Source organism: Dermacentor andersoni, chromosome 5, assembly GCF_023375885.2.
Source record: "Dermacentor andersoni chromosome 5, qqDerAnde1_hic_scaffold, whole genome shotgun sequence".
In the NCBI taxonomy this organism is placed as follows: domain Eukaryota; kingdom Metazoa; phylum Arthropoda; class Arachnida; order Ixodida; family Ixodidae; genus Dermacentor; species Dermacentor andersoni.
In genome coordinates, this window is record NC_092818.1 from 13,381,364 (window position 1) to 13,408,593 (window position 27,230).

The following is a 27,230-nucleotide window of genomic DNA, read 5'->3' on the forward strand; positions in this document are numbered from 1 at the left end:
CGCCTACTGGAGCCCTTTCTTGATAAATGAAACAATTTTCTTGATAACTGAAAAAACCAGAAAACATTTTCGGCTTGCTACCCAGCACTATGGCAAGGAAGAAAAGGATTCCACGCAAATTTCATTTATGTAAATGTAGCGATATACTTACGCATATTGAAGCTACTATGTATATATTGATATGCAAAGCATATGACAGCGTCTGCAAGCGTAAAATTTGCCTTTCAATAGGATGGCTCCGCTCTACCGTGGGACTATTAAGAAGGACCCCTATGTGGACAAGGCTCTCGTAGCCGAGCCAGGACTTTCTTCTTATGCGAATTTTACTTTATTGGCACTGCCGTTCATTTACCATAAATTTCTTTCATTGTAGGAAAGACTGGCCGCCCACTGAGAAATCTGTTGATCTTAATTACTTATGGGATTTACTAAAACGCACAAACTTAGTGGCTCCGCTTAGCTCTGCCCAGTCTGTTAAGCAAACTACGCTTCGCTATGAAAGGCCAGCAAAGCCTGCTATAATGTTATGTAGATCAGCAAGCGCTCACTTGACAGTTAACCAAGTCGCTGCGGAATGAAGGCACTCAGAAATCTATGAGGTAGCAAGGCGATCCTTGGCACGAAACAAGCCACTGCATTGCGCCAAATTGAAGACACATAACGTTCCAACAGTCGTCTTCACACTGCTCGAAGGAGCGTAGTGGGCATTAAAGTCTCTAATTAAAGCGGAAGTTGCACGGATTGCCCATCTCATCCTCAAGACTGCGGACGATGAAGGCGACCGGAGGCGGTAGGCATAGGCGGCGATCGGTGTAACGAACACGTCATATTTCACTGCAGCTGCAATGTATTCATTGAAATCGCGTGATAAATAAATGTATTATAATTCGCAAAGACAGTGCGCATTTCTGACATTTTCACCATTTTGCTAATTCTAGGTCGCATATCCAAGAGGCGACATCAAAGACGTGCTCGGAACTTGTAAAATGCAATTACTGGGTTTTTGTGTGTTTATCTACATGGTGCAAGAAATATGAGAAGCCAGTGTTACAAACTACGCAAATTCTATGGTAGTCTAGTGGCTTTCTCCCGCATTGTTTTCACGTCGAGTAACGATGGAGAGGCTGACGCTTTGGTGCGACCGTTGTGCAAGCAGAGGCGAAGTGAATTCACGTTGACTTGACGCAGCATTAGCCATCATTGCAGAGAAAAAATGAAGGTGCGGTAAAATTTGCCGTTTATAAATGTTGGAAGCAATGGTGCAAAAAAGCAAACCAACCTGCTGAAGCATTTGCAAAAGCGTAAATTTGCTCGTGTCGGCAGTAGTATGGAACAATTGAACTGTCTTGGTTTTATTTAGTTTAGAGTGCGTCTCTGTAGTGCGCATCTTTGCATAGTTTCCGGAGCGGGCTTGCCCTTGTGCAGCATGGGCCAGTGTAATCGCAAAGACAGGCAGCCGTAGATATTGGCGCATGCGCACGTTGGGCGAACTTAACAAGCACTATGCCCCTGGTGATCACCATTGCCAGAATGAATAATTCCTACAGCAGCCTCGTGAAATCTTTACATACGAGGAAACAGGTCGGAGCATGCGTGCATTGTGTTGACATGTACGTTACACACCCTCGGTGCTCCAACTGCACCAAGAAGTACTAACTGACATTGAGCTGATACTAAGTATTCGACAGAAAGAAGGTAACTTACGGGTATAACAATAAAAATAACGTGTATTCCATTATTTTTTCGTTCACTCTTCTCGGTCACGTGTGAAGCGTGTTCATACGCACTGCGTACAAGCCGACGCCAAACCTCTTTCACAGCGCCACATCCGGCTGATTAGAGCATTTGACATCAGCGCTGTTTTTTGTCCGATTAGCAGATGCTCGCAAGCGTCGGAAATGTTTCATCGCGCAGTAACGGTTCATTTCTGCGTTCGCTGTCGCACGCTGCTATGCAAACTGGAAAGCTCGCTCGCCAAATTTTGGCTCCAAGAGCTGCTGCAAGGATACTGTGCAAGGAGACTTAAGTAGTATTCGTGATTTGGTTGCCGATATGCAATTCTCTTTTCAATTCAAATATCAGGCACCAGCTACATTCCATAGCAGCCATTGTCAGTCATCAAACAGAACCTGTGCAACGGCACTGTGAAATTCTGTTGTGTTTAATAAGGGGAAAAAAATGTGTCTGGATTCAAAAATTCATGCACAAGAGCGAGAGAAAGAGAGAGAGAAAAAAAAGCTTTATTGATCAGGCAATCAGAGTTATGGCAGGTGTGGGTGAAGCCCTGAGTCCAGGGCTCCACTGGCTCTTGCCGCTCTTGCCAGTGGAGCCCTGGACTGAGGGCTTCACCCAGACCTGCCATAACTCTGATTGCCGGATCAATAAAGTTTTTTTTCTCTCTCTCTTGTGCATGAATTTTCGAATCCAGACATATTTGGTCCAGGAGGGTCAATTGGCTCCCCTGATCCTCGTCTGCAAGCAGCGCCTCCCACCTCCATACGAAGTCCGTGACCCTTAGAAAAGGTGAGTTGACGTTGCTTGGCCGAGCCGTACATTCCCACGTTTTGTGGGCTAGCGTGGGTTTCGCGCCGCACCACGGGCAGGTGTCAGTGTAATATGTCGGGTGCTCCTTGTGAAAGAGGTTTAGGTGTGCGTATGAATTGGTTTGAATGCAACGCCAGTCTGGGGCTTGTCTTCTATTTAGTTTGGAGTGCGGAGGGCCGTAGGTTCGTCTCTCCCTCCTCTGATTCTCTAATATGTCGCGCACTGCGGACGGAGGTTCCTCTGGGGTTGTGGCCGCTGGTCGGTCGTTGCTTCCTCGAGCTATGCGGTCTGCCCCTTCGTTCCCATCTAGTCCGTTGTGCGCGGAGCGCCACGTAATACCGTGGTCCAGGTCCAGGCGTGAGCCGAGTATTCTTTGGGCGCTGCGCGGTAGCCTTCTCCGCATGAAGAGTCAACACCCTGCCTGCGAGTCTGTAAGCACATGTGCCGACGGACCCTTAGGTTGGCGTCTCGTATCGCCAGTGCTATTGCCGCTGCCTCTGCTGTGCATAACCAGGTAGTCTTAACCGCAGCGGTTATCGCGGTGACTCTGTTGGTTGCGGCAATCGCATAGAAGTCCCTGCGAGTGGTTGCACTCGCGTCGGTGTAGTAGGCGGTCATACCCTTGCCGAATCGCTTCTGCAGAGTCTTCGTCTTGGCCGGCCTGCGGCCTGCGTGGTACCTGGCACTCATATTTCTTGGTATGGGTGAGACATGGACGTGCGCCCTCAAATCTCGTCAAAAGTCTGTTTAGTCTCCGCAGAACACGGGTCGAATGTCGTACCCCAGTCTTCGGAGACTAGAGCAGCTCTCGGGCGTAGAGCTCAGCCTTTCTCTCTGTGATATCAGAACTGCAGTGGCATGTTCTTGATGTTTGTTGTGAATACCCAACCGCTCTAGGCGCTCCATGCTGACTGTGTTTGGGAGTCCAAGAGCAGATTTGTATGCCGTTCTGATGAGGGTGTCCACCTGCTTTATGTCAGTTTGGTTAATTTTTTGGAACGGGAGGCCGTAAGTGATGCGGCTAATCGCAAATACTTGCACCAGCCTAATAGTTCCTTCTTCCGCGAGGCCGTTGCGGCTGCTTCCAATTCGCCACATCATACGTGCCACACCTTTAACGCGTTGTTTTAGGCTCCGAATTGCGGCATTGACGCTGCTGTTCGCTTAGACAAGTAAGCCAAGCACTCTCATTTGAGTGACTTCACCAAGAGCCTGGCCATTGAGATGTAAGTCTATCTTTGGTGCGGCAGCTTTCTTATGACGCTTGCTGCGTATTCGCAAGAACTCAGATTTTTCGGGTGCGCACGTCATACCCGCGTGCTTGGTGAAGTTTGCTACCTTGTCTATGGCCTCCTGTAATAGGTATTTTTGTTCTCCATAGGAACCCCGGTGTGCCCACATCGTTGTGTCATCGGCGTAAATTGTACATCCGAGGTTCCGTGCTTGCTCGAGTTTTAGGGCCAGTGGCCTCATCCCGACGTTGAAAAGAAGTGGTGACAAGATTGAGCTATGTGGAGTTCCTCGGTTGGGCAATGCAACGACGTCAGAGCGCGCACTGCCCAACCCAATAGTTGCCTACCTATCGCGAAGGAATGTAAGGACATAATGAAGCATTCTTTTTCCGCAACATATGCCTTCCCGACTTTCTAGGATTGCCTCGTAAGAGATCGTGTCAAGCACTTTTGTGACATCGAGCGCCACAACTATCCTGGTTTTTTTGCTTCGTGGCGGGTCCAAAACTTCGTCGCGAAGCATAAGAAAGGCGTCCTCTGACGAAACATGTGGCCTGAAGCCGGGCCTATATTCGGGAAAAAGTATATTCCGTTCGATGCAGTTGCTCAGTCGAGTTTCGATCACCTTCTCAAAAAGCTTCCCTGCACATGACGTGGGCGATATTGCTCTGAAGTTGTTCAGATCTCTGGGTTTAGGTGGTTTCCGTATGAATATGATATTAGCCTCTTTCCATTCTTCCGGTAGTGCCCCATGGTTGGATCATACATTATCGTAGAAGTAGGTCGTAAGCTGCCTCAGCGATTCCTGACTCAGGTTGCGCAGCATCGCGTTTGTGTTGTGGTCCGGACCCGGTGCGGTGTTCTTCCGGAAAGATTTTGCGGCTGCATGGAACTCTGCCGTTGTTATGGGCGCGGTGCGTCCAACTCCGCGTTTTCCGGTCCCTCATAGTTGCATTGCACTGATGTTGTGCCCGGTACTCCTATGCAAACGCTCTTAAGGTCTTCAATAAGGGCATCGGTCGTGCCATCGTATTCATTTTCAATTAATTGCAGCGTTCTGTTTGTGGTGGCCCGAGTTCCTGTCGGATCTATCATACTGCGCAGAATAGCGCATGTTCGCTTTGTGCTAAGCGTTCCTTTGAGTGCACCACAAAACGGAAGGCAATTGGTGTCTTGCAGCTGCTGCACGTACTCACTGGCTTCCTGCGCAAGCCTGGCTATCCTGATCCTGAGTTTTCTGTTCTGCCTGTCTCTTTCAACCTTTGGTCACACTTCTCCGCGCTTACCACAGGTGTAGTAGGTGCCTGTGTAGTAGGTGCCCATCAAAATGTCACGTGTATAAAACTATTTACATGATGTATTTACAAGGCGTATGTAAACAGCAGCCGAGAATCCTGAGAGGCTGTTGCCACTTCCTCGTCTTCATTGTCGATGACCTTGTCCTCTTCTTCCACCGTAACAATATATGAGTAAATGATGTGTTCGAGTAATTTGCAACATATAGATGTAAGTGATATAGGCTTCTAATTATTATGGCCTGCTGTGTATTAGAGATAGCGAAACAGAAGAGTTAATTTTATAAATTTAGTACTTATACCGTCACTACCTGGGCTGGTTTTATGAAGAAGCCTGTCAATTGCAAGAGAGCCACCATGTTCCGATATTATGATGGATGAAAAAATGGAATTGAATAGATGGTTGTTCGAGTATGCGAGCGTTATCAAGCGGCACTTCGTTAGTGAAAGCTGCAGAGAAGCATTTGCTAAATAGCTCTGTACTACCTCTTATGTTATGCACTGATCCGCTTTCGGAAATTAATGAGAGAGCAGTGTGACATTGTTTTGGAATAACTACTTGCCAAAATTTTTTCGGGTCAGTTTTTATTATATAGTAAAGGGTGCAATCAAAAACTTGTATTTAGCTTCGAAAATTGCAGTTTCTATATGGCGCGCTGTGGTTTCGTGATTTTTCTACTCTTTTGGAGCATCTGCTCGGGCAGCATTTCTGAACGCTCTTTCTTTTCTTGTTTGTGCATTTCTTGATATTGCGGTTAAACCATGGATCGTACTGCCTTGAGCTGGTGGTCATTTTTGGTACACACGTAGTTTAAACTTTCTTGACTTTATCGCGGCACAAGCTCCAGTTATGATTTACCGTTCTGTTTTGAAAATTTTTTGAGAGGTCGGTTGTAAATGAGGCTAACATACCAGTCATTTTGCCAGTGTCGGCACCAATTGTCAAGGTCGGTGCCAGTGTCGGCGTCAATATTGGACAATGACTCGTACGCGAAACGATCACGGGCGCTTAATATCTTGTTTCACTTCAGTGAAAGCTTTTACACCTTAACGTTCACGCAAGAACTGGAAGAAAATACATGGTATTAAATTTTTTGTAAATTTAGTCATTTTTCACCCTAATAGCCTTTGCTGGCGCTACACGTGCAATAAGCATGCCCTGCCTTACAACTCAGCCCGCTCCAAATTTGTAAAAAGGGGCCATTGTTAACCTCTGCTTGCGTAACAACATTACCAAATCATGTGAACATGAATTAGAAGCTAGTTTACATAACCAGTCATACCGGTTGTCAAAAGCCGTGCATCCTTTGCATGTGAAGACTTCACTTGCTGGAACCTTGCTCAAAAACCTTCGTCATCCCGCAACGACAGAGCAGCCTCCAGCAGGATAAACCAATAAAGGTAGCTGTTATACCGCACTATCACGTTGTAGTGGCGGTGAAGAACATAGTAGAAAAAACTGTGAATCATGAAACTAACTCTTTATTGGGCGAACCTGTGCCAAGAAAAACAGGCTAAACTCAAAGCACAATGATAGTGGCGATCAAAACCGGAGATCGTCGAAATCTGATCAGCAGGTCAAGCGCGTCAGCTTTTATGCATGATTCATCGAAAGTTCCAGCGTAATCGCCTTTGCCCGCGTGACGTCCAGAAATAACTACACAATTTGCGCCATGCATACAGTCAGTTTGCGCAAGGTTCGGTGGCAAGAGACAATGGATAGAACCATCGATAACCTTTGAGGAACTTCCGATACATGCAGGCGAATCCTGCGCCGAGCGAAAATGTTTAACATTTGTTGGCCAATGAAAAGCGGTCGCTGGAGGAGATAAACACACGTGTGACCCCCCTTAAATAGCATCAGCCCAAAGTTGCAAACAAGCACAAAGGCTAAAACAAAAGTACCTGTACTAAATAAAAAACAACAAAGCGACAAAGTTTGCCAGTGGGCGTAGAAAGGTTTAAGACGTACCACATGGACGACTTTATATCGTGCCCGGCGCCGTTGTGATTGCGAAATGTCGTCTGGTACGGCCTCAAAGTTCAGTGCGCCAATACGTCGGGTGAGTGCGTTGGCTACGAAATAGCATCACAAAAGTTCGTCACTAAGTCCTCATCGGCGTATCGCGGTCGAAACGCAAACACGGTCGCATGTGTGTATTCCCCAAATGCGTCGTCGAAGATTGTAGTGCCGGCTGTCGGCCTTCTGCTGGCTCTTGATGCGCAGGCGGGCAAGTTTTCGTGTTTATTCGATGCGCTGCAGATAGGCGGTGATTTCGAGAATCTCTTCGCCAGGGACGTCCGACAGCATAGCGTCGATAGTCGTCGACGGGTTTTTTCCATAAACCAGCTTGAATACGTGATCCGAGTTGTTTGTTGCACCGTGCTGTTGTAAGCGAAGGTTACGTAGGGAAGGAGCGCATACCAGCTCTTGTGTCTGACGTCGACGTACATGGATAACATGTCGACGAGCGTCTTATACCGGCGCTGTGTAAAGCCATTTATCTGAAGGTGGTGGGCGGTGGTCCTGCGCTGACTTGTCTGGGTGTATTAGAGGATGGCTTGAGTAAGCTCCTCGGTGAAAGAAGCTCAACTGTAAGTCATCAGGACTGCTGGGGCATCATGTCGTAATGGGAGGTTCTCGACGAAGAATTTCACCACTTCGGTCGCGGTGGCTTTCGGTAGGGCTTTTGATTTGGCCTTTCAGCTAAGGTAGTCGGTAGTCACGGCAATCCACTTATTCTGTGATGTTGACGCCGGAAATAAGTCCAATAAGTTCATTCCGACCTGCTGAAAAATAGAGAAAAATAGGAACACTGAAACCTATTTGTGGACGATAAAATGCAAGGCACAAGAACAGCTATAAACCGAAGACACGATTTATAATGACGCATATAGGAAGATATAACATCCGTAATAATTCTACTTATAATTCCTTTGAGTTTTTACGAATATCGCGAATAGATTCACAAGATGTAAGTTCGTAGGAAAGAGCATTGAATATGTCGGGAACATAATAGGATCGGGTATGTCTACCAAATCTTGTACGTGTGCGAGGAACTGAAAAAGCGGGTATATGACGTAAAGGACGGCAAGACACAGTGGGGACTTTAAATGTATTGGTCCAAAAATGCTTGAGTACCATTGTTTGAACGAAACGTGATTGTAATTTAGGAAATATTGGCATTTGAAAAAGGTTCACATCTTGTGGGCATCATACATCATAACTAAGACTCTTTAATATACATTTCAATAACCTATTTACACGTTGATGCCAATTACCAGAACAATGAACAAATGTTGCAATTCCATACCGTAGTACACTTAGGCTAACGAGTGAACCAAAAGTTTTCTGATAGACAGAGGTAAAAACACTTTGATTCGGTACAATAAACAGACGATTTTACGGAGTTGGGAACACATGTAAAGTAAATGAATACTAAAAGGAAGACCGGAATCAAACCATATACCCAAATAATTTACTGAATCAAAAAAGGTATTGGAGGACAAGAGCAAACTGACACTTTGAGAAATGTGCAAATAAAGTGAATGGGAAAGTTAGACACTCTTTAGTGGGCTATGATGCAAATAAGCCTTGATTTACAATTGTCGATGTCAATCACATTTCTATCAGACCAGTCCATGAATTTTCCATTATCATTCTGAAGCATTGCGAATGCATTTGAAAAATGAACGTGTGTGGCTACAAGTGCAGCATAATCTGCATACCAACATCATTTACGCGGTTCCCACGCATCAAAGAAGCCCCGTCCTCCTTCTTTGCAAACCCGTTTTCAGCTGTGGCCCAAGGATATTTATAATTATTTTCCTTTACCTTCTTCCTAGCAAGCCCTGTTTGCTGCTGGTAGGTTATCATTTGAAAAAAGACCCTGGGATCTTTATCTGACTTGCATAGTTTCCTCGGTTCAAGACAAGTCATCCAGGTTTCCTTCATATACGCCGAAACAAACCTAACCAGAAGGACTGGAGTTTTGTCTTCTTTGTTCGGTAATCGCTGGATGGCAAGAATGCCTGAGCTGTAGAAGTCCTCGATGCTAATTTCTTTGGCAAGGTTCGGCGCAACAGCGCGCAAGTTCTCATCGCGTGAAGCAGGAACGCCGGGAATTTTTAGGATTGGACGCCGACTGTACTACTTTTGTTTGTTCCTTTCAGGCCACAAAGCTTGGATCTCAGTCTCCTGCTCCTGCATTTTGAGCGCGAGAGACGAAACCTCCGAGTTGGTTTGTTTGATTTCCTTTTCACTTGCTTCTACTCTAACGAGAAATTTGTTATATTTAGATGACATGAATGCAATAGAATTCTGTATTTAATAATGGAAAAAGATACAGCCACCCAAACGTAGCGAAGTGCAACAAAGGAAACCCATACGGGTTCCTCGAAAGGAAAGCCTCGCAGTTGAAGAAAAATTCGTCCCGGTCAGGGACTTGAACCCGGGACCACCGCCTTTCCGGGGCAGCAGCTCTACCATCTGACTTAACCAGGTGGCTAGCAGATAGCAAGGCGAATGGCAAGGCAGATGGCATGGCGACTTCGCCATGCCATCTGCTAGGAACTTGGTTAATTCAGATGGTAGAGCGGCTTCCCCGGAAAGGCGTTGGTCCCGGGTTCGAGCCCGGGACCAACGCGAGGCTTCAACTGCGAGGCTTTCCTTTCGAGGAACCCGTATGGGTTTCCTTTGTAGCACTTCACTGCATTTGGGTTGATGTCTCATCTTACCTTTATTAATTACCTCTCTCCGCCTTGCGTCTTTTCGCTAAACTGTTACATCAGAATTCTGTATCTCGCTCACGGGAGACTGGAGCTTGTCGACAGTTGACGTCAATCCCAAAAGTTGATCGATTTTAGCAGGAAGTGGTAGCAGAGACACGATATCAAGTCTAAGGGAAGAGAGACCATCAAGTTTTTGATTTACAGCTCCTATCTGGCTGTGCAGATCTTCAACTGTAGCAGATAAGTCCGGAGCCGCGGGTCAGTTTCTTTCTCGTCGACAATGACGACACTTCCATACCTTACGTTTACTCAAACCCATCGAGATAAACGTTGATTCTGAAATTCCAGAACACGATGAGCCCAAGTGAAATGGTTTTTTGTGTTCTTTGCAACACGTGAAACGGCCGTCATCAGGAATATGATCAGAGCAGTCTGCGCAGAGAAACAACGGCAAAGCACAGCCACAAGGAAATGCACAGATCCTAATGCACAGAATACAAAACCACAAAAATAATAATAATAATAATAATAATAATAATAATAATAATAATAATAATAATAATAATACCTATATATACGTAGATGCGTTGATTGAGAGAAAGCACACTACAGCTTCGCTACTTGCCCTTCACCGAGGGCTGGTGAATTGTTTGCTGTTTTTCGCTTCTAATCATCGATTAATGGTTTTGAAAAGTTGAAGAGACATTGCCACGTGCGAGCTGTATTTAAATTATCGAGAGCTGTGTACGTTCTAGCAAGTTTGTTTTTTTGACAACATTCTTTAGTGCTCTCAAACAGCTCCTTCGCGAGTGAGGTTCTCCTGCCATGCCTAGCCTGTTTCTATAACATGCACACGCGCCATTAGTAAATTCTCAAATTATTGTCGTCATATGATGAATATATACAGAAAACAGGCAGAGAAAATTCCCCTGCTCGTATACGCGGATGATTGCGACAGTGTCACAGGATCCAACGACTTCCAATTGGGCTGTCGACAGCAGCCGACAAGTTCTAGTTTCTTCTATTATAGGGCACACGTTAACACAAGGGAATACGTTATTGATTTTTTCGTCACTTCTCTATCTGCCATCCCCTATCACTACCACATAACACGTGTTGCTTCTTTTGCACGGTTCGCGAGTCGACTCTATAAATAAACAACGGGATCCACTTGTTATCGCCACTCTTGGCCTTGAAGGAAATATGCCGCCCGGCAAAGAACACTTGCTTTGTAGAAAACTCCGTCTACAAAGAAACTTACAAGGAAGACATATTATACCGAGAGACATCAGCGTGCTAATGGGCTTGATATGCCTTCTTTCTTTTTGTTTTGTTTTTACAACTCCTACTGAAGCATGAAATTGAAGCATGTCGTCCACTTTATCAATTTTGGCACGCGGTAACTTCAAAAGTTGTGGGAACTCACCGCTGAAACAGCCTGCCGATGGTGCACTGTTGCAGCTGCTCTTAGTGGCTATTCGTGTTTATAGGAGATGTGCGATTTTGCAATTATAAAGATTTCATTATTTCGCCATAAATGAAGCAATTTGTTTTGTCTTCCAGATTAAAGTAACTGAAGAGCATGTCCGTCAGTTGTCTGTCATTCGTGATACACCAGCAATGACATGAGCTTATTGAACGGTTCCTTTTCTTTTGTGTTACGTTTTGTGCTCTTATTACAAGCCGGTTTCATGGAAATGAGGTATGCATAGTTTATTTCGCTCTCGCGTATTCAGTGCTGCGTCAATCACTGTGCTGGCTAGAGCACATTGGTGGACGAGGCAGAAGCGCGATGAGCAAAAAAAAAGAAAAGGCGACAGCCAGCGAGGAGCCCGCCCACTCGAGCGGCGCCGCAGTTTCCCCGCGCGCACGACAATGGGCCCCGACGAAGCTCGACGGCGCCATGCGCAGTCTCACACGGCGCTCGTCCAGGGTTGTCCCAGCACAATGGTGCAGTTTACGCGGCGCCAAAGAGCGCTTGAGCGCGTTCTCCGCAGCCTTTGTCTGTGCATAGCGCCCAGCGTCAGCGGCGACGATCGCATACGTGCGGTTGTCTTAGCGAAAGCGCACAATGGCGCCCTTCTTCGCGTCCGCTCTTGCCAAGCTTTAATAACGCGCAGCCTGGGGTGAACGAAGCGCTGGTGGCTCCGCAGACGGGCCAGCCCACGCATCGCAGCCATTAGAAGAACACACTGCTTTATGTGTTCAAGAACGTATTGTTATGATTGAACACCACCTTACGTGCATTGTGCCTCGCGTACAGATTTCAGTGATGCGACTTTTCTCGCGCGAACAAAGCGTAAGGAAAGATGTAAAAATCTTGGTGAAGTTTTCATTAGCCCGTAGGAACTATACGCGCAATCCGTCAACATGGCTGCGTGTAAAGTAAGCAATGGCTCAATTCATTTGACAAACCTTTTAAAACGGCGCTTCTAGCATCTTCCTCCGACTTTCTCGCTGCTGGCTGCGGCGCTTCAGATTGGCTGGTGCTGGTGATAGCGCAAACAAGCACCGGATACAGTGCATACACAAGTAGGCCGACGGGGCAGGTGACGCATGTAACCATGAACGTGACCTTTATCAGAAACGCGCCGTCGTCGTCATGTTGTCGTTGTCATGTCAACACATTTATTCCGTTATATATCATAATTCATTCGTTGTGTTGCCATCGTCATAGTTCCACCGCCTTCATTCAGCGATTGGGTACTGTGTTGTCGTCTCGTCGTCAGAATCCGCCGATATAACATTGTCATCGCCATTTAGTCATCATTTTGTAGCCATCATTCTGTCGCCAATTCACCATTTTGGTCACGCACTAATAGCTATTCCACAGTCGTCTCTCTATTGTCATCATGTCATCGCAATGGCGCTGTCTTCATTCGTCATCGTGCCATCGTCGTCATTCCGCTTTCGCCGTGCAATCGTTGTCAATGCGTCGTCATGGATTCGTGGTCATTATGCTGATGCCATGTCATAACCGTTCCGTCGTCTTTGGCATTAGATTGTCTCGTTCGTACCAGACCGCAAAGCCACGTGTGTTCCGGAGGCTTATCGTGGTTTGATGTACTTTGTAAGTTCATTCGGTATTTGTTTTTTCTTTAATATTCGAAAGCATGCCCTTAGGCATAATACAAAAGATGTTAAAAATACACGAACAGACTCGACTCGTGCAAAAAATCTAGGAGTGAACGATGATGGGGTCCGTGAATCCAACGTTCAAGGTCGGGTGGGCGGCCAGGCCTAAGGCCTGTTGCCCGGAGGTGGTGGAGGCGGCTTAGATGAAGTCCTGGGCACGTCCATAATAGGTGTGTCACTGTCACATTTTGGATTCCTGTGTTGCAAAATGGGCACGATGAGCCGTAAGGACCATGGTACTGTTGTGGCCAGAGAGCGGTCACAGACGGGGTGAGCGCGACCCCGACACATAGCCTCCTTAACGTAACCTCCTCTCGGCGGCTTAACCCACCAGGGAGGTCTGACCCACACGGAGGTATGAGAGCTCACGTGGTACGTCGGAGGTTTTCCTTTTCCCGGATCATTCGTCCACAGGCGTCTTCAGGAAAATGTGTAAGTGGGTATGTTGTAATCTGTGGGTGGGTTGCCATATCTGCTTCAAGGAGACCCGGCAGGGCTGCTCGAGTGGCAGTGGACCGAGACGTAGTGGCAGCAAGACGGTGAATGCTATCTGAGAATAGAGTGGACCGAGACACCCTACGTATGCCGTGGATGGCTTGAATCGAGTCTGTGCGAATGATGAGTTGAGAGTATCGAGCATCTTGAACAGTAGGTAGCAACGCGGCCAAGCCGTCTCGTATGGCAGCAAGCTCGTCAAGGTAGGCCGGTGGTGCAGGATCGGCAACATAAGAGCTCGTTTGGCCTGCCTCTGATATCAATGGACACACGAGAGCTGTGTGAATCATGGTGCCATTAACACTGGCATCAGTGTATGCTACAAGAGTCGCACCGTCTTGATTGTCATCGGCGCGATGAAGGCGGCAAACATGGGAATTCGCCTGACGAGGAACCGGGCTATACAGGCTTATTGTCACTTAATTGTACCCTTTTCCACGGAGCTACATCGGGTCTCGTAGATGCTGGATTGTCTATTTCGTGTCCCATGTACCGGGCAAGTGAAGCAGCTGAGCCGAAATATGATGGCTTTAGGGCACGCGCGCATCGACGTTGGTGTACGAGTTCGTCAATAGTGTTGAGTTGGGACTCAGCCTGTAGGGTTGGCAACGGAGTGAGACGTGGTAGTCCCGTTATGGCCCGCATAGCTTCGTTATTAATGGCCTCAAGGCGAGCCCATTGTGCCTTCGTGAGATGATGAAACTGGGCTCTGTAGACGAGTCGTGGTTGCAATACAGAACGGACAAGAAGGCGAGCCATGTTGGTGCTCGCTCCGCCAGATTTCTTCGCAATCCGACGTATCAACTGTATCGTTTCTGCGGCCTGTTGCTTTGCATTCTTGACCCATGGTCCCGCAGATCCGGAGGAATCCATTTCAAGGCCGTGTACACGGTGAGTTGAAGCCTCGTGTAATGGTTGCTGATCCAGAGTTAACTGAAGAGGCCAGAGTGCCAGTAGACGGCGCCCATACTTGTTCGCTGCTGACATGTACGTCGTTTTGTCCTTGGAAATGTCAAGGCCTATCTGAGCACACCAGTTGTGCGTCATGTTTAGGGCCTCTTGGTGGCAGATTTCAGGATCAACTGACCAGACAGTGATGTCATCTGCGTACATTATGTACTGTGCGTTATGTATCGTGGCTAGCTTCCAGGCTAGTGGAAGGAGAGCAATATTGAAAAGGACTGGTGCGAGCACAGATCCTTGTGGGACACCCCGATGTGCGACGAACTGACCTGCTGCTTGGCCAGCCAGGCGAATGGAGACGGTGCGAGCGCACAGGAAGGCTTCGACGAATGTGCAGACACGGCTAGGGAACTGAAGCCAATGGAGAATTCCGACAATTGTTTCGTGACTCACATGGTCGTACGCTTTACGAATATCCATTGCCAGAATCGGGCGAATTCTTCGGGAGTGGCCTCCGATGAGAGAGAGAAAAGAAAAAAACTTTATTGCTCAGCTAATCGGAGTTATGGCAGGTTTGGGTGGGGCCCTCAGTCCAGGGCTCCACTGGCTCTTGCGGCTCGCTGAGCTTGGTCCAGGAGGGCCAACTGGCTCCCCTGATCCTCGCTTGCGAGTAGTGCCTCCCACTGCCGTACGAAGTCTGTGACGCTTAGAAAAGGTGAATTGACGTTGCTTGGCCGAGCCGTACATTCCCACGTTATGTGGGCCAGCGTGGGTTTCGCGCCGCACCACGGGCAGGTGTCGGTGTAATATGTCGGGTGCTTCTTGTGTAAGAGGTTTAGGTGTAGCCATCGGCCATACCATGCTGAATACGCCGGTTCTCGTCCGGCCTCTGATGAGAACCATAGAAGATAGGTACGTGAGGCCATCCTCTGCGCCTAGATGAGCATGGAACCCGATTTGGCCAGAATGATACCATGAGCACCGCTCGAGTCACCATGTAATACGTGTCGCGAGCATACGCTCCATCAGCTTGCCTAACGTTGAGGTTAGTGCTATTGGGCGCATATGAGCGATATTATCTTGGGGTTTTCCGGGTTTGGGAACAGGGACCATTTCTGCATGCCGCCAAGAATCGGGAATGACTCCTGTAGGCCAAGCTTCATTTATGGCCCCCAACAGCACTTCGAGAACCTTGCCTTCCGTGTTTTTATAAAGTTCATACGGTATGCCATCCGGTCCTGGTGCCTTGCGTGGCTTCGACAGGTCGATTGCCGCTAAAACTTCCGCCATAGTGAAGGCAGCTTGTATACCTTCGATGTCAGAGAGCGTAGGCGGCGTGCCTGCGTCCGCGGGAAGGCAGTTTTGAACAACCAAGGCAGGCGGTGCTGTGTCCAAAGCCGGAAAAAAGGTGTGGGCGACAGTTTCTGCGAATACTGCTGCTGTCTGGCCCGATGCTAATAGGGCGCAGGCTGTGGGCTCCGGAGGGCGCCGACCACGTTCCATTACTCGGAAGGTGCGCCAAATGGAGGCATTGGACGACGAAGGTCTGAGAGAAGAGCACCAGTCCATCCAGCGGCCACGTTCTAAGCGGTGTTCATGGCGCCGAGCTACTGCAGTAAGGCGTTGGGCCTCTAAGCGAAGGGTATTTGATGCAGGGTCACGTTCTGATGCAAGTTCTGCTTGGCGGCGCGACGCCCAGAGAAGCAGAAGTTGCAAATCAGGAGCAGTTCGCGATTCATCAACCCACGACGTACGTGTCGCCTCAACTAATGCCGCCTTAAGACAATGGGACGGGTCCACCATCAAGTTGGATACATTGCTTTCTGATATCGCCCTGTATGGATCCCAGTCTACCACTCGGCATAGTCGGCGGAGGCGGCCTGTTCCGCCCGAAGGTAAGTCAAGGTGAATCGGATGATGGTCGCTGCCCCAGCAGTCGGGTTCACATGACCACGAGACGGTCGTCCTTCCTAGCCACCAAGATGAGTCCGGTGAGTGTGGCGGCGCGCGAGGGTGGTCTCGCCGACGAGTAGGCACTGACACATTATTAAGCAGAGTGAATTGGGCGTCCATAAATGTGTCCAGCACACATGTACCACGCGCACTGGAAATAGCGTATCCCCATGTGGTGTGGGGCACGTTAAAATCTCCTGCTACCATAATGGGGCAACCAGGATGTTTCTGTCGTAGGTGCGCCAGCCAGCCGAGACACAACCGAGCCGCACGACCGCTGTAGGGGCGGGCATAGTATGAAACGAGGATAACGTCCGTGCGTTGGAGACAAACCAATACGGCCACGACTTCTTGCCACAGAGTACACCACCGTGAAAGATCAACGCGTGTCTGATGAAGAGTGCATCTTACATACGCTGCAGCCTTTCCTGGAGGGACATCGGGCGTAGCACTCCTACGGTCCAACATTGAAGGCGATGAGTATGCCACAAATCCTGGAATGGGTGGCAGGCCGTTGGATTCTTGAAGCAGTAGAGCCCAAACACGCAGCTTCCCATATCTGAGACGCTGACGCAGCTCTCCGACCTTCCCCGCGATGCCGCGACAGTTTCACTGTAAGATGCCTTTTGGCACACTTGAAGACGTAGCAGCCATCATAGATTAAGATTGGCCAGTAGAACCGAGGTGAGATGCTGGAGCTGTTGCGCACCGAAGCGCAGGAGTTCTTGGGGTGAAAGAGGCTTCGCACAGATGCCGGGTTAGTCATATGAGCAGGACTAGACGTCGACGGCGAATGCGACGGCCGCGCTCCGTCATGACGACGCCGGAGCATTGTACGGCGTTCGTTGAGACGTTGGATTTCCTTTTCAAGGTTGGCCAGGCGAGCGTCGATCTCGAACTCTTCGTCTGCCAAAGGAAGCGGCGTGTCATCTATCGATTGTGATGCCCGTTGCGGTCGTGAAACGGACGACCTAACAGCTGCGCTATAGGTACGAGTGGCAGCATCACTTGTCGCTGTACTTGCTTTTTTCACCTGGCTAGCGTCCTCTTCCAGCGAGGCCAGAACGGCGTAACGGTTGTACACAGGGACTTGTTTCATTGATGAATCTCGAGGGGTCCTTGCCGGCTGTCGAGAATGGCGTTGTCGAGCCTTCTTAGTGGCCTTCAACTTCACAGGACACGTCGTGGAAGTGATGTCATGATCGGTTGTTTGGCATAGGCCGCATCTAAACGATGCCGACGGTTCAGGCTCCATGGTGTCGTCCTTAGGTGGGTAGGGGCAGAATGATTTCATGTGTCCCTGTCTAAAGCAAGAGTAGCAGTACACAACGGAAGGCTTGAACGGACGCGGGCGCAGTACGCAGCCGTAATACAGGATACGTTCAGGTGGGGAATTAGGACCTTCAAGCGTGATTAGGCACGTACGACCGCTGCCTAGGTAGCGAGCAGCCACGACCTTGTGTGTGGGACACGATAGTTCCTGCAGGAGCCTCTCGGTTTCTTCGTCAAGGTCAACGCCATTAACCACGTAGCGTCTTAAATCCGTACCACTGGCGAGGTACGTCTGGACTGGAAGGACACACTCTTCCGAGACTTGTATTTGTTGCAGTTCTTCGAGTTTATAAACTAGTGCCATAGCAGACACCTATACTGAGACCGTATTAGTGGGTTTGTGTAGAGCAAAACCTTGAAATCATGAAGTCTTGAGGCAGGCGTCCAGGGCCGCTTGAATGATACGGTTGTGCAGAGTGGACATGTCATATCTAGCACGAGGCTTGATAACCACTTTGTACCACGATGTCGTTGGCGACTCCGGAGACGTGCGTGTCGGTCGTGCGGGCAGGCCTTGTGATGAGCGAGGTCTTTTCGGGGCTGCTGGAGCTGCAGTTTCATCCGATGGAAGGCCAGTAGCTTCCTTAGTTCTCTTGGCTGAGGTGTGCGCCACGACAGCAGGGCTGTTCTGCTCGATGTTGGTGGTATCCATGCTCAGGGTACCGCCTTCGCACGTTGCACTTGTCCCCACGAAAGAGACGCTCCTGACTTGGATGGCAGTTGCATCGGCAACGCTCCGCTCTTTCGACGCAGCGGACAGCAGCTTGGATGCTCCGCGCCGACGTGGCGAGTGCCGCAGGGGCACTCGCACTCGCGAAGCCGCGCTAGAACTCGATTTGGACGGCGCAGCTGGAGGGTGTAGATGACGACGGACCTTGTAGATAGGCGCCAGTAGTAATTACGAACGGCCAAAGCGGTCCATAAACAACAGAGTTCCAGTAGCGGGAAAAGAAACCAGCAAACGGGGCGAAAATCCGGAGCTACAGAAAAACACGTGCGAGCGGAACGCGTATTTGTTTCCTTTCATGCGCTTTTAGCTTACTGACCACATGAGCTTAAATTTATTTTATTTGTTCGAACAGAAACAGATAAAAAGAAATGTCTCGTATCTGCGTGTCGTACTTTGTCTACTTCTCGAGAGATTTCTTTTTTCGCAGCAACGAACGCGAACATGTAAAATTTTAGGAACTTCTTTGTTCGAGCGTTATATCTGTTAGCGAAACAAAAAACTGTCACGGAGGTAGAGCTTACGCTGGTTCCATAAAAAGTACGGTGCTCATACTGTTGAATTTCTGGGACTGTGACGAGGGGAGGGACAAACGAACGCGAGCGTGCAGTGACTCCTGAACGGCGCCGTACCTTTGCAGTGCGGCTTTAAGTGATCACTCAGCGAGAGGAAGCTTTGTTCCTTGCTCTTATTCGAAAATGATTTCAATGATTCTTTCTTTCATTATTTTGTGATCCCTGACGAATTAACAGAATTATTAATTCATACGACGTGTCTTTGTACAGCTTATTATGGCGATAGCAATTGCACGGGCTATCGAAATGAACTTGCGCTGTCGTCGCCGGCTCCGCCACCTTGCAATCGCGGGTTGGCCGAGTACACACGCGGCCGTCAGGGGGAGGCAACGCGCTGCTGGTGCCAGTGCATGGCAGGTGGAGTCAATCGACAAGGGTGCTGGCATGGCTGGTGGCTTGACGCGCGCTCAGCGTTCCAGGTCACCTGACCCAATGAGCCTCGGACGCGCGGAACAGTAGAAACGGTGAAGCCTATAGTAGCACGGAACGCTGTCCTTGGGACGAACACTCGCGCTCCTAGCGGCCGGTGCTCCTGGTCAGGGTAGTGTTCTGATCGAGTAAGCTTTGTTCAGGCGTGTCTTTGGGCGTGTTACAGCAAATTTGTTTAGGTAATCACCGAACGTTTACATTAAATTATACGGCCCATAAAGCCACGAGCCTTATACTTCCTCTAAGAGTGTAAAATTTCGTATTTGCAGTCAATGCTTCACCTTCCTGGTGGAGCTGCCATACATCCTTGTTTTATACCACAAAGGTTTCACGTAGTAGGAAAGACACCATAGTAAACTCGATCAATCTGCCCTTCATGAAACAATGGCGAGTTCGTTCGTCTCTGAAAGATTTCTCATGACATGAAGATAACTTCTGTACTGTCAACATTAAAAAAAAGAAAATATGTTTGTGTTTCGGTAATATTTCACCGCTAAACTTATTGGATGGAGCAGGCCTCAATATTTTCGGCAACTCATGTTCGTAACCAATGGCCGAAAATGGACCATCTACGCTGACCCTTGCAATTCTGGAGCTGATATTGTTACGTGATAGCAGACACCAAATTAGACTAGATCGATCTGCCCTTCATGAGACAATGACCAGTCTCTTAAATATTTCTCGTAACATGAAAATAACCTGGTGTACTATGAACTATTTAATAAAAGTAAATATCGCTGTGTTTTGCTAATATATTTTACCATAAACCTGTCGGACGTATCAGGCCTCAACATTTTCGGCAACCCCTCTTCGTAACCAAAGGCGGAAAAGGACCATCTACTCTGAGCCCTGCAATTCGGGAGCTGATCTTGATACGTGCTGTATTTTAATGCGAAATCATAATATGCCCCATTTCGCGAAAAGCCGGGGGCCACGTGACCAAAACAGTACACCAAATATGGCCGACGGCGCAAACACACGTCAGGAAATGCTCAGCTAGTGGTCTAATTTCTTAGTGTCTCACACGACACGGCATTATGTTTTCCCTCTAAGCAAACGCTCACACAACACTTCTGATGGTGTGCGGGTCACCGTCGTCGTCGCCCTCTATAACGCGCGAACGAGCTTTCAATACGAAATAGCACCGCTGCCGCACCGCATATCCATTTCTGGGTCAATCCGCCAATCCCCCATGGTGGGTAGGAACCACATACCTGACAGGAAACAACAACACTCTAGACGACAAATTGTGACTGTATATAATGAGGTGTATCCCCACCATCATGTATCAAAAGGAAAGGCGTGCAAGTTTACAACGTGCACAACGACATGGGGATGAATCCTTAGTGAAAATATTTCACTAGAACGACTACAATGCTTTCGCATTCCCACACCCCCGTCGCAGTCTTAAAGGTTTCTCTTATGTGACTTCAATAGCCATTCATTAACCATTTAAATAATGAGAAGAAAGGGAACAGGCGCAGGCTTCATTTTCGTAAGTAATTACTACATGAAACTGTCAGACAATGACGCCAATGAAAGCACAGGATGAATTACGTGTTTTAATTAAAACGTACAAATGATAATAAAGTAAAAATGAATGTACACAAGAAAAACCAGTAGGAATGGTCTTGAATTGGGCAGCTGTGATACCTTAAGGTAGAAAACGAGAGTGTATTGAGCAATCGGCTTCTGCTAAGTTCACGTATCACGTTAAGCTTTGCGGCAGGAAGGACGTTCTACGTACGCCGCCGAGGCCCTAATTTGTGCCGCTGGCTATAGCACTCCCTGGCCAGCATCTAGTACACATGTAATACTAAATAAATGGATTGAAAAAAGGAGCTGTGGTAGCTCAATGTGTAAGACCATCGCAGGCGTAATGCGAAGGCGTGAGTACGTAACCCACCAGTGGTCAGGTGCTCTTTCATCTACTTTCAGTTTCACTTTCATTTAATTAACATGTCTATATGTAAGTTAAACGAGAATTTCACTCTATGCTTTCATTGGTGTCATATTCTGTTAGCTTCATGTAATTATGGCCCAATAACAGTTTATTAGATGACGAAATGGCGATATAGGTAAAGCATACTTATAATAATGCTTTGTGTATTGTCCCGTTGTAGTGACGGTGAAGCACACAGTAGCAAAACTGCAAATCACGAAGCAAACTTTTGGTTGGGCGAACTTGTGCCCAGCAAAACAAGTGACGTTCGAAGCACAACGATAGCGGCGAGTGCAGTCGGCGATTGTCAAAATTCCATCAGTGGGGGGTCAAGCGCGTCGGGTTTTTATACTCATCGAAGACTCCAGCGTAATCGCTAGTGCCCGCGTGCCTTTCCGAAATTACCCCACAATTCGCGTCGCGCCTGCAATCAAATTACGCAAGGTTCGGTGACAACAAACAAGAGATATAACCATCCATAACATTCGAGAAACTTCCGATACATGCAGGCGCGTCCTGCGCCAAGCGTAATGTTTAGCATTGTTAGCTGATGAAAAGTGCTAATATCAGAGAAAGATAAGCAAGCACATGCGTCAATATCTATAGTTAATATTTTAGATAACTTATTTTACACAATTTTACAGTTTGTCATACTTTTGTGAAATTAGGTTTACCCATAGTGTTTTCATGTGAAACGTATGTATGATGGATAGTCACGGGCTTGTAAAACACTTTATTACGCATCGCCTACAAGGAGCATGAAGCAACACGCTGTGAAATAGTACGTTTATCTCAGCCAAGCAGTCCCAATGCTTCTGAACGTAAGAAAGACGTAAGAAACCGCAAAGCAGACTCCAAGATCCGGACGTCTATCTGCGTAATGATCATGAAATGTGCGAAAGAGATAAAGAGCAGTCTATTGCAGCATCACAATGTGCACCGAGAAAAATACACCGTATGGTCGACAACGTCAGGAAATACGTGCTGGGATTAGGTAAAAAAATTTACAAGGCACAGTCGGACGACATTAACATAGTGACTGCAAATCTCTGCAAGAGACGACCATTTTCCTGCCGGGCGCATAAAATGCACCAGCGATGAAATACAGCCTGAAATCGAACGTGGGACAAAGCATAGCTATGTGTTCAATCAAAATAATGTGCTGACTTATCACCCGCCTAATTTCGGACATCCACAAAATTGAATCTGTTCAGAAAAAGGCGGTTCGTTTCATATACCGCCGTTATGATAGAATGTTTTCACCGTCATCTCATCTGAATATGCTTGGTTTAACCCCTCTTTCCCACCGTCGTCACATTAATTCTCTGAAACTTCTACACTCTCTATTTTACTCTCCACATTATGCTTCCCCTAACACATATCTGACCCGTGCAAAGCCCCTAATCACGAGAAGCAGCAATGACTTAAACTTATCCGTCTTTTTTGCTCGCACCAACACTTTTAAATACAGTTTTTTTCCTCGGACAATTGAACTCTGGAATGACCTGCCTGGTTCCATCCGTTCTTTACCACATAGAGAATTTGGGGATGCCATTGAATGCTCCCCTTAGTCATGTTACTCACGCATGCTTCTTTGTATAGTGATTTTCTTTCTCGCATTTGTATTCACCCACTCCTGCAATAGCCCTTCTGGGCTGCAGTATTTGTAAATAAATAAAATAAATAAATAAACACTGGAAGAAAATATAAAATTGTCGATGCTGTATGACCAGCTCTTTATTTTCTGCAAGGTACAGGTGAAAGCTCGCATGAAACGTGTAACGGAAGAGCGACTGTTACTTTCTTTACAGTTCGGAATTGGCCTCAGAAATGATGAAGAGATGGCGAACAATATGCGATACTTCCTTCGTTTCTTGTTTATTATAGGGCCGAGCAGTGAGAGAGAGAGAGAGAGATAAGAAGGAAAGCCGGGGAGTGTAATCGAGGTTAAGTCCGGTGTAAGACCCTACAAGTGTGAAAGAGGAAAGGGAGAAATAAGGATAAGGGGCGGGCTTTCTAGTAGCTTCCACATGCTGACCGCTTTCACTACGCATCTGCGTTTTGGCTTAAGCGTTGAGAACATAGATATGGATATATAGTGCATTGGGGATTCCTCTTGAACCTCGCTTTCTACATGTTTTCGCTCTCTTTATCAGTTCATATTATCTTCTGTATCGGAAAATATTACCCACTTGGCAATTGTACTGTTAACAGTGCTCGAAAGAAAATTCGCTACAGATTTAGCTTTATTTTTTTATAAAGGCATGCTGCTATCGAAGGACACAGCAGGTGGCGTTCATGTGTAGCTGAAGTGCCTAGATTTATTCAGACATGAGCAACTGCAGCGGCGAACAATTTGTACCTAGAATATGCTCGGCGATTGGTGGTAGGAGCAGAGTTGTTGCCTAGCCACTACTTGCTCGCGTGATTGCAGTTTTAGGTGAGATAGACCGGGCCCATCTGTCTCTCCTGACTACTCGTCTCTGCTTCCACCATCTAATCTCCGGTGCCATTTTCAACATCCGACAGCCTGCACAATTTAGCTATATGATTTTCGTTTTCCAGCTGTTATGTCTCATCTGATTAGTCAAAGCTATTCTACAGTAATAAAATTTAAAGCCACCGTCCATACGCTGCGTATAAGTTGTATTGAAAGCATCGGCCTGCATACACTAGCGTTTCTGATTAGTCAAGGTTTCAGCAGGCCTACGTCCATATTGACACGTGTAATTATCTTTATCGGGCGACCAGGTTTGGCCACCTAACAAATGTTATTGCACAGCGCGGGACGCGCCTGCATGTATCCGAAGTTTCTGGAAAGTTATCGATGCTTCTATCCGATTTCTGTTGCCGGCGAACCTTATCTTATCTGATTTCATCGCCTGACGCGAATGGTGTAGAACTTTGTGGAAGGCACGCGGGTCCAAACGATTAGTCTGGAACATTCGACGATTGATGTATAAAAGCCGACGCGCTTGACCCGTTGATCAGATTTTCGACGATCACCGACCGTGTTCGCCGCTATCGTGGTGCTATAAGTGTAGCCTGTTTTTGTGGGCACAGGTTCGCCCAATAAAAGTTAGTTTTGTCTTTTACAGTATTGCTACTGTGTTCTTCATACGTCACTCCACGTGACAATATTGTCCTCGTTTCTTCAATATCTTCTGACAGTAAGGTGTGCACTAGCCCAGGCTCATTGGCCATTGCTTTGAAGTTGCACGCATAATTACAGTGGGTGCCCTGCGCATTAAGTATGAAATATGAATCTGTTCGGACCTCAGTTCAGTAGAGGGAAGTAACAGGTTTTGACAGGTGGAGAACGGAGAGCCGACTGGCTTTATTCAAGGGCAAAGCCTCGTTCGCCGCGTGGCAGTGGTGGTGCCCCTTTCGGACAGCCGGTTCGGTTCAAGCAGGGGGCAATCACGCCCACGGCGGGGGCAACAATGTGACCGACGGTCGGTACAAACCTCTAGAAAGTAATGCAAATGCGAACAATAAGAAAGAGACCGTTGGCACTGGAATGTTCTGCTACTGAAGTTCAGTGCCAGCTGTTTCGATGCCGAGCTATTTCCAAGTGGTAGGGGAATACATCTACTTAGGGCAGGTAGTGACCGCGGATCCGGATCATGAAACTGACATAATCAGAACAATAAGAATGGGGTGGGGTGCGTTTGGCAGGAATTCTCAGATCATGAACAGCAGGTTGCCATTATCCATCAAGGGAACAGTATATAACAGCTGCGTCTTACCAATACTCACGTACGGGGCAGAAACCTGGAGGCTTACGAAAAGGGTTCTACTTAAATTAAAGACGACGCAACGAGCTATGGAAAGAAGAATGATGGGTGTAACATTAAGGGATAAGAAGAGGGCAGATTGGGTGAGGGAACAAAGGCGAGGTAATGACATACTAGTTGAAATCAAGAAAAAGAAATGGGCATGGGCAGGACATCTAATGAGGAGGGAAGATAACCCATGGTCATTAAGGGTAACAGACTGGATTCCAAGGGAAGGGAAGCCTAGATGGGGGCGGCAGAAAGTTGATGAGATTAAGAATCTTGCAGGGACAACATGGCCACATTTAGCACATGACCGGGGTAGTTGGGAGAGTATTCGAGAGGCCTTTGCCCTGCAGTGGGCGTAGCCAAGCTGATGATGATGATGATTTTGATGCATTCGTATTGTTTTCCTCCGCAGGCGTACGGCCATCCCCCGCCCACGGTCCGTTGGCGACACGTCGCGTTCGACCATTTGGCGTCCGTGTCCGGCGGGACCAACGGCGCCGGTTCGTCGCTGCTGCTGCAGCTCCACGCGGGCGCGCTGGGAGAGCCCCTGGAGGAAGTGAGCGGCGTGCGGCGGCTCTTGCCCAACGGCACCCTGGTGATGGCCCCGTTCGGCGCGGCTCAGGCGCGCCACCACGCGGGCGTCGTGCAGTGCGTGGCCCAGAACGACGTCGGTAGCATCGTGTCGAGGGATGTGCATCTGCGTGGAGGCGAGTGGCACTGCGCTTCGAGTTGTTTCTGACCTGCGACGTTTTCTATTGGAGATGTCGTTCTCATTTTAGAATTGCAACTTACGGATGCAAGTTTACGTGAAATCGCATGTCATCAGAAAGTCTTTGTGATTCCATATGTGGCTTACTATGTTTTGGTCGCGAGAGAAAATGATGCGCCGTGGCCGCTGGCGGCAGAAACGTGTCACTCCGCTCTTCTGGTGGTAAATAGGTTGAGATATCCGACGCCTTTCATGTAATAAATACGTTATATTTTGCACATCAACGTAGCAGACGTCTTTATGCGCTCAATTATATCGCGCGTACCTATGTAAATACCCCTGATATGTGGAATAATACTTTTTTTATCATATAAAGCCAACAGACGAGGAAACCAATGAAAGCATCGGAGAAATTAGATGTAGCTAAAAATGGAATATGTAGAAAACAGTAAAGAAAGAGAAAAAAAAGTGGACGAAAAGAAAAAACGCGTCGTTGGTGGAAGCTGCACCCACAACCTCCACATTACGCCTATGTTCCACTACCAATTGTGCTACGGCGACTCTTATAAAACAGTACACAAACTCGGGTATTGATGTTTATTAGATATAGCCGTAGGAGTGGTTAGCCAACATCACTTGGAGCCAAGGTCGGTGGATGAGGAACATTTTTTTTTTCGCCCCATTGCGTCACGCACCACGTGATCTGAGGAGAGCGAGCACGCGGCAAATAAACCCTCGCATGCTACCCAATCACATCAGAGCTGTCAGATTCAAGACCCTGGCAATTAATAAGCGAGAGAAGAAGGGAAACCGGGGGGCTCAACTTTGTTAATCAGGACCGTATCACATTTGTTTGACGGTGAAAAGCGGTCACCTGAAAAAGATAAACAAGTAAACGTGTCAGTATAAAGTCCACGCGTGTGGGCGACAGCGAAGGCGCCCCTGAAATGTGTCAGTTACACAATGAGACGCTCCACTCGACTCCAGAAGATGCCGCACAGGAAAATTAGCCTTACTACATCCAGATTCGCTAAACGAACATAAACGCCTTCTGCAAGTAAATATTACTTGGTGCCGACAAGAATGACGAAACGGCAACTAGCAACGAATGCTAACTAGCACTACCAGCTGTTTCCCACGTCAGCCCGGCAGTGCAGGTGAGCTTGGCTTCGACCGATAACTAGGCCGACATCACGAGCGAACAGACAATGAAGCCAAGAAAATATTTTCGTCCACTTTCATTTCCATCTATTTATTATTTTCTACATTTTTCAATTTCAACTAAAGTTAATTTCCTCGATGCTTTCGTTGACTTATTTGGCTGTTGGCGCCAGGTGTTGCGTGGGGAGAAAGGGAATCGCCGCGACGCCACGTCACACGCTCTCAGAAGCCTGTGTTAAGGCTGTTTCACATGCTGCGACTGCAACGACGAAAATCGGTGCT

The 27,230-nt window shown here is 47.7% G+C and overlaps 1 protein-coding gene across 2 annotated transcripts in view; it reads left to right on the forward strand.

Annotated features, from left to right (window-relative positions):
* Positions 1-27,230, forward strand: part of LOC126529843 (cell adhesion molecule Dscam1-like) — a 1,068,543-nt gene that overhangs the window by 341,000 nt on the left and 700,313 nt on the right. For both annotated transcript variants that reach the window (XM_055070116.2, XM_055070117.2), the window contains exon 5: positions 25,491-25,785. In XM_055070116.2, the coding sequence (XP_054926091.1) occupies positions 25,491-25,785 (295 nt within the window). The remainder of the gene's footprint in view (positions 1-25,490; positions 25,786-27,230) is intronic.